The sequence below is a fragment of the Thermobia domestica genome, chromosome 4, assembly GCF_964235325.1.
Source record: "Thermobia domestica chromosome 4, izTheDome1.hap1.1, whole genome shotgun sequence".
Taxonomy (NCBI): Eukaryota; Metazoa; Arthropoda; class Insecta; order Zygentoma; family Lepismatidae; genus Thermobia; species Thermobia domestica.
This window is the reverse complement of record NC_137457.1, coordinates 222,445,499-222,455,840: the sequence shown is the minus strand read 5'-3', so window position 1 is coordinate 222,455,840 and position 10,342 is coordinate 222,445,499. Positions and strand designations below refer to the sequence as shown.

At 36.4% G+C, this 10,342-nt stretch overlaps 1 protein-coding gene across 1 annotated transcript; it reads left to right on the top strand.

The window, feature by feature from the left end:
- The first annotated feature begins 5,002 nt into the window (after window positions 1-5,002).
- On the top strand, window positions 5,003-10,090 carry LOC145683041 (uncharacterized). The gene has a single exon (XM_081754399.1). The coding sequence runs from the start codon at window positions 5,003-5,005 to the stop codon at window positions 10,088-10,090; it is 5,088 nt and encodes a 1,695-aa protein (XP_081610525.1).
- The last annotated feature ends 252 nt before the right edge of the window (window positions 10,091-10,342 follow it).

Genomic DNA, 10,342 nt, shown 5'->3' with positions numbered 1-10,342 from the left:
AATCGGAATTTTTTCGAACCCCGAATTTTTTCCGATTTTACTTTCCGGAATCCGGAAAGTAAATATTCCAGAATTGGCCATCACTACTTCAGAGGAAAGACATAATCTGTTATCCACAATAAAACTATACATTTCTGTACATTTAAATAGAAATAATAATAATAATTGCAAAAATACCAAAAACACCCCTTTTATCTTTAACCATATCATGTGTGTGCTAAAATGATTCTATAAAAGAGAAGCTTTAAGGTGGATCATCACCCAGAAGTCAGTACATATTTTAGCTCATCGCCTTAACTATTGCGCAATGAAACGTTACATATTATAAATATTGTACTATAAAATAGAGTAATGTTTCAGCTACAGCACAAGACACTGATTCATTTGGTTGTGTTTCCTGATATCGAAAAAATGTAACAAATAAAATAAAATATTTGATTCGTTTTACAATGAGCACACAAAATGGCACTTGCTGAAGATCTTACTAGAAGTGCTCAGTTTTACGAAACGTTTCTTTGTATGTGTAAGCTATTTTAAAGTAACGATCTTATTAAGAAATAGATATATTGTTTCACCGTTTTCGTGTTATGTTTCATATTTTATTTAAATATTAATTTACATTTAAGGAAATAGATTTTGAGACGAAACTTGCGCAGACCGCCATAATGCGTTTTTGCCAAATTTGTACTTTTACTGTAGTAGTCACAATAAGAAAATTCCTGGATGCTAGCGTTGCAGTTCGAGAAGCGGAATTGCGGTAAGGGTCGAAAACTAATTTCTCTAATAAGTATCCAGACAGAATTCCGTGATTACTTCCTTTATTATCTGGCATCAGTAAACACTCGACATATCTGGTAACGCCACACTATTCAAGCAACGTTTAGCATAGCACTGGGGACACCTAGTGATCCACCTTAAAAGTTTCTTAGTTGTAACTTACGAGCAATGATACAATTTGTAACAAACTCTAAAACTGTATATTTCCGTACATGTAATTTTTATAAAATAAAAAATACCAAAAGCACAATTTTTATTTTTTTAACCATAGCATGTAGGTGCTAAGATGATTCTATAAAAGACTTTCAAAAGTTTCATAGTTTAAGGTACGAGCAATGACACAATTTGAAACAAAACATAAAACTGTGTATTTCCTTACATGTAAAATACAAATAATAATAATAATAATTACAAAAATACAAAAACCACCTTTTTTAAAAACCATATCATTTATGTTTTTAGATAAACGTACAAAAAAGTTTCAAAAGCTTCATAGTTGTAGCTCTTGAGCAATTGCACAATTTGTAACAAAACTTTAAACCGTATATTACCGTACATGTAAAATACAAAAAAATAGTAATAATTACAAAAATACAAAGAACTATACACAATTTGTAAAAAAAAAAACTTAAAATTTTCTTTTATGACCATTAATGTTTGACAGTGTAACCTTTTGCAAGGTTTCTTAGAATCTCTAGAAAGAGCAGAAATGAAGCTTTCATTTGAGACCAATAACTTGAAAAACAAGGCAGTTATGGTAATTTTAGTTCCATGATGCTGAGTACGGAAAGTGAAATTGGCCCCAAATTTACATTTTTCAAAAATTTCTTCTCCGCCCATTAACTAACTAACTCTATGGACTATGGAACCCGGAGGTTTAATGCCGCGTTCACAAAAGCTCTCTACTGACTTCTATCCTTAGCTAACTGCATCCAGTTTTTACTTTGTATTCCAATCTCTGCGAGATCCATCTTAATATTGTCCTCCCATCTGCGCCTAGGTCTTCCTAATGGTCGTTTTCCGTTTGGTCTTGCAGTCAAGACTTTGAAAGCGTTTCTACTTTCTTCCATTCTAGCTACATGACCCGCCCACTTAAGCCTCCTAGACTTGACGACCCTAACAATGTTGGGTAAACCGTATAAATTATATAGTTTCTCGTTATGAAGTTTCCGCCATTCCCCATTCCCGTTCCCCTTGGGTCGGAATATTCTTCTCAGGAATCTTGTTCTCAAATACTTTCAGTCTATGTTATTCTCTCCAGTAAGCGACCATGTTTCGCAACCATACAGAACAACAGGCATGATTATCATTTTGTATACTTTAAGCTTCAAGTTCCTCGACAGAATTCGCCACGACAAGAGATTTTGAACCGAATAGTAACACGAATTCCCTGCTTTTAGTCGACATTTAATTCTTTCGTGAATATGATTTTCCTCTGTTAATATTGATCCTAGATATGCGTGAAGGTATCCACTTTATCAAAAGTATTATTTAATATTTTAAGGCATCCATAATGTGTCGTATTATGGTCCCGATGAATTGCCTTGTATTTAGTTTTCTCTGCGTTTACTTCTAAACCCATGTCCCTGCAAGCGTTTAATAACATCTCTGCATTTCTTTCTATTGTTCTTCTATCATCCCCTATTAAATTTACATCATTAGTATATGCTGTAACTGGTAAATACCGTTCAACTTTAGACCCTAGTTGCAATCTTTCATTTTCCTTATAGTGTATTCCACAACAAAGTTAAATAAAAATGGCGACAACGCATCTCCTTGTTTCAGGCCATTTTCGAAGTGAAATCTCGTGGACAAAATTTTCCTACCCGGACTTTACTTTGGAATTCATTTAAACCTATCTTAACCTAATTAGCTTTTTCAGTATTTCAAGTTCTGTAAGAACGTTGTATAATGTTTCTCTCCTAAGCGAGTCGCACGCCTTTCTAAATTAAATAAAGAGTTGATTCACCGGGGTATTGTATTACCACTTTTTTCGAGTATTTGGCGAATGCTAAATATTTGGTCGATAGTTGATCGATTTCGTCTAAATCCTCACTGATAATCTCCAATAAGTTAATCTGCGTATGGAGTTAATCTTGCTAATAAAATATTTGAAATGATTTTATAGGATTTTGACAGAAAAGAAATGCCTCGATAATTATTACAGTCAGTTTTGTCGCTTTTCTTGTGAATTGGAACAATGATTGATACTTTCCACTCTGTGGCAATTCTTTCTTGTTCCAGATAAGGAGAATGAGTTTGTGTATCTTGTTCCACAATTTTTCGCCTCCAGCTAAAACTAATTCAGCCGGAATTTCAACTACACCCGGAGATTTATGTTTCTTTAATTTCTTTATAGCGGTTTCTACTTCTGTTCGGTTGGGTTCTGGAATATACGTTTCTGCGTTGTGTATGTCCTTTTCTTCACGCACACTAGTTTTTGGTTGCGTGTTAAGCAAATCGTCAAAAAAATTTTTCCATCTATTTAAGATGCTATCCATATCAGTGAGAACTGTAGAGTCAGATTTCTTTAATATATAAGCACGAGGTTGATAGCCTTTCTTAAATTTGCTGATCCTCTTATACATGTTCCGGATGTTTTTATTTTTACTATTATCTTCAAGTTCCTTAATTTTAGCTTTCAAAAAATCGCGTTTCTTTGTTCAAAAAGTTTTAGAAGTTTCCCGCCTAATATCTGCGAAATTTTGTGTAGTTATTTCATTCGGACTTTGTAGACAGCGTAATTTTGCCTGTTTTCTCTTCTCTGTTTGTGTAATACATTCCTGATTGAACCACGGTTTGTTCCTACGTATTTCCGCGTGTCCCAATTTTTCTATTGCTGAAATTATAATGCTATATCTAATTTCAATCCAGGTATCCTCAACACGAGTGCACTCCGAATCTTCTAAAGACGAGAATCTGTTCAAAACTTCAATCTGGTACCTCATTCACCTGGCTCTTTTCTAAATTCTTTAAATTAAACCTCTCCGTTTTCGGACAATGAATATTACCTTCATTCAACCATAATCTCTCTCGTATTATCGCTGCTACCAGTTAGTAATCAGTATCACAATCAGCCCCTCTAAACGAGCATACCTCAATTATGCTAGATTGCCCTCTTCTATCTACTAAAACGTGATCAATTTGATTATGTGTTTTCCGTCTGTTCATGTCCAAATGTCTCTATGAGTGTCTTTATGTACTCTTCACGATTAGATTTCTGGATATTGCAAAACTCTCGAGTCTAACACCGTTGTCATTACTTTCCTTATGTAGACTTTCTTTCCCTATATTCAGTTTGAAAATACCCTCTCGTCCTACCTTCGCATTGAAATCCCCTAATAGAATTTTCATATGGTATCTCGGGAGTTGGTGAAATATCCGTTCCACTTCTTCGTAAAAACTGTCTTTTATATCGTCATCCTTAACTTCAGTTGGGTCATATACACTTAAAACAATAATATCACACCACCGTCCCTTAAGAGTATTAAAAGAAACTCTGTCAATAACAAATTCAACGAGTTTATTTGCTGGTAATATTCGTTTGTGAACGATAAACCCTGTTCCTAACTGGTAATTTTTATTTCCTTACCAGTAAAAGAACGTAAAATTTCCGGAATTCACAGATCCATTTCCTTCCCCCCTAACTTCCTGAACTCCTACTAGGTCCATTCTGTATTTCTCTAATTCACTCGTTACGGATTTTAAAGCGCTTGTCTTATAAAGACTTCTAATATTCCATGTTCCAAATCTCATGTCCATTTTCTTTTCCTGAGGTCGTGCTAAGTTATCAGTTCTTGTTCGAGGATTTTGTGAATATTTCTGAACAAGAGCTTTGTTTAGTCCTAACTTGTTTATTTAAATTGTTTAGTTTTGTTTAAGATGTTTGTTCAATGTAACTTGTTACCTGTAGAAGAAGAAGAAGCAATTTATAGTTGCTTGTTGAAACTGTGCATAGCAGCAGTGTGTGTGTGAGTGAGCGCGTAGTCTATAGCTGCAACATCGTAGTGTTCAATGTGCATTTTATTTTAACTCGGGAATTGTAAGAAATATTAACAATATTATTAAATCGAATTATTAAAGAACGAACCAGCGTTTGTGTGATACAGTCCATCATAAAGATTTGGTCCTCCTACCCAGATGTTAATACGTGTTTATGTGTTTTATGTGACCTACGTGCTAGGACTTGGGTGTTAACAAGAAAGAAAAAACTGTGTGGGCGACAATGGAAGCTTACAATTCCCGAAAGCGAGTTTTAAAAGGTAAGGTCACTCGTGCTGAAAACTGCATAAACAATATCACAGAACAGGAAGATATTAGTGTAGTTCAAGTCTACAAAAACAAAGTGAGTGAACTGTCACGTGAAACAAATGAGCTTTTATTGCTAGCCAGTAACTTGTGTGCCGAAGAAGAAATTTATTTGGCGCAAGAAGAAGAGCTTGCTGCTATTGAAGATAGACTTACAAAGCTTAACGTGAAATTAGTGGAAGTGCAGGGTAAATTATCTCACGCTTCTTCTAGTGATGTGAATAATCAAAAAAACACAACAGAAATTCGACTTCCAAAATTGCAGTTGCCATGCTTTAGTGGGAACTTAAATGATTGGCTTTCGTTTCGTGATTTGTTTATCGCAGCAGTGCATAATAATGAAAAATTGACGGGTGCACAAAAACTTCAGTACTTAAAAACTAGTCTGCAAGGTGAAGCAGCAACACTTATTCAATCTATACAAATAACTGACGATAACTATAAAGAAGCTTGGGACCTGTTAAATTTAAGGTATCAAAATAAACGAGAATTAGTCACGTCCATCTTGCGGCGCTTTGTGAGTCAAGGTCAAGTGCAGCAAGAATCAGCTGGCGCGTTACGTCGGTTGTTGGATACAAGTGTTGAGTGTGTGCGATCGTTATCAGTGTTGGACATAAAAGTAAACGAATGGGATCCTTTGCTTATATTTCACATAACAGAGAAGCTAGACAGTGAAACAAAAAGACAGTGGGAACTTTCATTGTCAGACAGTGAACTACCAACATTCGACCAATTGGTGAAATTCATAGATCATAGGTGTCGCGCATTAGCAAGTAGCACTTCAAATGTAAAATCAACCCCACCCAGTGAGGCAAACAAGAGTAATAAAAAATCAACAATAGCGCATCATGCTTCAGCTCAATTTTCGTGTTGCCAGTGCAAAAGCAAAAATCATCCTTTGCATAAATGTGATGACTTTCTTTCGCTGTCAGTTGATGAACGTCATTCGTTAGTGAAAAACAAAGCATTATGCTTTAATTGTTTACAATCTCATCATAAACTGTCCAGTTGCAAATCAGCATCGTGTCGTGAGTGTGGCAAACGTCATCATACTTTACTTCATTTTCCAAATAAACAGAACTCAGGTGTTTCAGTGGGGACTCATTTTTCAAGTGAAACTAATGTGCAACATGCAGTGTTACTACAAACTGCAGTAGTGATGGTGAAGGATTCGTATGGTAATTTACAACCTGTGAGAGCCTTGTTAGACTCAGCCAGTGAAAAAAGCTTTGTGTCAGAAAACTGCTCACAACGGCTTGGTTTACAAAAACAGCCTGTGTTTGTACATGTTTCGGGACTGAGTTCCAGTAATGTTGCTCGGGCAAAAGGTGTTGTTAATATTGTGTTTACATCAAGTTATGATGTTAAATCAGAATTTTCTATAGAAGCGTTAGTGTTGCCAAAGGTAACAGGTATGTTACCAAAACGGTATATTCATAAAAGCAAGCAGTGGTCGCATGTTAACAAGTTAACATTAGCAGATCCGAATTTTAATGTTCCTGACAGAATTGATCTGTTATTGGGTGCAGATATTTACCCTCAATTGCTATTGGCGGGTGTGTGTAGTGGTGTTGATGGTTCTCCCGTAGCAGTGAACACCAAATTAGGATGGGTGTTGTTTGGTTCTATTGGCGACTACGAAATGCGACGTAAAGAATTCACAGCGTCAACATATCATATCCAATGCAACAGTGAAAGAATTTTGCAACAGTTTTGGGAATTGGAAGATATTCCTACACAAAATATAATGTCGTCAGAAGAAAAACAGTGTGAAATTTATTTCGAGAAGACCCATCAAAGAGATGAAACAGGTAGGTTTCATGTGCAATTACCGTTTCGCGACAACAGTGCAAGACTTGGTGAGTCACGTGACGTGGCAATTAAACGCCTTAAGCAAGTAGAAAGTCGGTTGAAGAAGAGGCCTAAGATGCGTCAATTATATGTAGATTTTATGCATGAGTATGAGGTACTTGGGCATATGGAGATTATTCCAGAGAGTGAAATACTGAAACCAACCAATGAAGTGTGTTATTTACCTCATCACGCAGTGTTGAAAGATTCCAGTTCTACAACAAAACTGAGAGTAGTTTTTGATGGTAGTTGTAAAACTTCATCTAATGTATCATTGAATGATAAGTTACTTGTCGGACCTAGGTTACAGTGTGACTTAATTCCATTACTTGTGCGTTTTAGACAACATAATGTGGCATTGACGGCTGATATTGAGAAAATGTATAGACAGGTGAGAATCCAACCCGAACATAGAGACTTCCAGCGAATTGTGTGGCGTGAGAAACCTAATCTTCCGATCAAAGATTACAGGCTTGTGACGGTAACTTATGGTACAGCTTCAGCACCGTATTTAGCGGTGAAAAGTTTGCAGCAATTAGCGAAATATGAAGAAGAATCATTTCCTATTGCATCGGCTGTAGTGATGCAAGACTTTTTTGTTGATGACTTAATCAGTGGTGCCAACTCAGTTAGTGAAGCAATTCAGTTACAAGAACAACTCAGTGCATTATTGCAGAAAGGAGGTTTTGAACTGAGAAAATGGGCATCCAACAGTCCCAACGTTTTGGACTCCGTACCCTCTCATTTGAAACAAGCAACGAGTAGTTTAGACTTTGATAGTAGTAATTCAGTGAAAACGTTAGGAATTCAGTGGTATCCATCAAATGATGTATTTTCGTATAATGTCAATCTTGTGTCAGTTAAGTCAGTTGTAAAAAAGCGTAATATTTTATCAGAAAGTGCAAAGGTGTTCGATCCATTAGGTTTGATTTCTCCAACTACTATTATTGCGAAAATATTATTGCAAGAAATTTGGAAACTAAATTTAGAATGGGACAGTCCAGTTCCTGAATGGATTTTGAGAAAATGGAGGAATTACTACTCAGAGCTTTCTTTATTGAAAAACATCAAAATCAACAGGTGTATCAGTATCACTCAAGCTACGAGAAGAGAGTTAATAGGATTCTGTGATTCTTCCGAAAAGGCCTATTGTGGAGTGGTGTATATGAAGTCTGTATCTCAAGACGGCCAAGTGAGTGTGAGCATTGTTATGGGAAAAACGAAGGTTGCTCCAATCAAACAAGTGTCCTTGCCCCGATTAGAGCTCTGTGGTGCCTTGCTATTAGCTAAAATGATGAATCTCATATTAAATTCATTACGTTTGGAAGTGCATGATGTAATTGCCTATTCTGACTCTACTGTTGTGTTATCGTGGCTGAATTCGGATTCAAGCAGATGGAAAGTATTTGTCGCGAATCGTGTAGCAAAGATTCAAACTCTTTTGCCATCAGTGAAGTGGCTCAAAGTGGATTCAAAGAATAATCCAGCAGACTGTGGTTCTCGAGGTTTATTACCTTCTTCCTTACTTGCACATCACTTATGGTTCTCAGGCCCAGAGTGGCTCAGAAACCCCATTCTCCCAGAGTGCAATGAATATACAGTGGATTCAAAGTTAGTCAACCAAGAGGAAAGAAAACATATAGTTTCTATGCATGTTCTTGTTGATACCTCCATTATTGACAATTGTTCATCGTTGGTGAAACTTGAGCGAACTATTGCATATTGTAAGCGCTTTATTAATAATTGTCGTGTGTCGCAAGGAAACAAGCATACAGGTCCACTTACAGTGACAGAACTTTCTAATGCCTTGATGTGTCTGATAAAGATTGTTCAACAAGGGTCATTTGCATCAGAAATTGAGTACCTGAAAAACGGAAAATCATTACCTTCCAAAAATCGATTGCTTTGCTTGAACCCATTTGTCGATGATAAAGGTATTTTACGTGTGGGAGGTCGACTTAAAAATGCCAATGTTTCAGAAGATCGAAAGCATCCCATTTTACTTCCAAGGGATAGCCATTTAACAGAATTAATTGTGTGGAATGAACACAAATTGTGTTTGCATGGTGGACCAAGACTGGTATTATCTTCTTTACAACAGACATTTTGGATTATAAATGGAAGAGATTTTGTTCGCAAATTACTTCGGAAATGTCTGACATGTCATCGCCATAAAAAGTTATCGGTAGAACAGCTTATGGGAGATTTGCCTGCTTCAAGAGTAAATCCAAGTCGTCCGTTTAGTCGTTCAGGAATAGATTATTGTGGGCCAATTCATCTCAAAGCAATTAAAGGCAGAGGGCGAACAACTTACAAAGCATATGTAGCATTATTTGTATGTTTTACTACTCACGCAATCCATTTAGAAATTGTGAGTGACTGTACAACTGAAGCCTTCTTAGCTGCTCTAAGAAGATTTGTTGCTCGTAGGGGAAAACCAACAGATATATTTAGTGACTGTTCCACAACCTTCGTCAGAGCTAACAAAGAGCTAAAGGATTTTGTTACGTTGCTAAAATCTGATCATCATAATATTAGTGTCACAGATTATCTTAGTAAAGAAGGCATACAGTGGCACTTTAATGTACCTCATGCACCACATTTTGGCGGATTGTGGGAAGCCGGAATCAAATCCGTGAAGTATCATCTGAAAAGAATAGTAGGCAATGCTGTGTTAAATTTTGAAGAAATGTCAACCGTGTTGTGTCAAATTGAAGCGTGCCTGAATTCACGGCCACTCACCCCTTTGTCTTCAGACCCCAATGATTTGTGTAGCCTAACTCCAGGACATTTTCTCATTGGAGCTCCAATGTTGGCAATACCTGAACCAGATTATACAGAAAAGAAACTTAATCGACTGTCAAGATGGCAATTAGTGCAACGACTTCAGCAACACTTCTGGAAGAGGTGGAGTGTAGAATATATCTCTATGTTACAACAGCGTCCAAAGTGGTGGAAAAGAAACAACAACGTGAAGGAAGGTGATTTAGTTTTACTTGTGGAAGATAACTTACCTCCTTTAAAATGGAAGTTGGGACGTATTGTAAATATTCATCCTGGAAGCGATAACGTTGTACGTGCAGTGACTGTAAAGACCTCAGATGGAGTTTACAAAAGACCAGTTGTGAAAGTATCCCCATTGCCATTTGATTGAAAAAGACATTTTTCATTTACCGTTTTGTTTTACTTTTTATATGTCATTTCCAATATATTACTAATTCATTTTTGTGTGTATCTTGAACTAGATCGTTCAAGGGTGGGGGCTATGTTTAGTCCTAACTTGTTTATTTAAATTGTTTAGTTTTGTTTAAGATGTTTGTTCAATGTAACTTGTTACCTGTAGAAGAAGAAGAAGCAATTTATAGTTGCTTGTTGAAACTGTGCATAGCAGCAGTGTGTGTGTGAG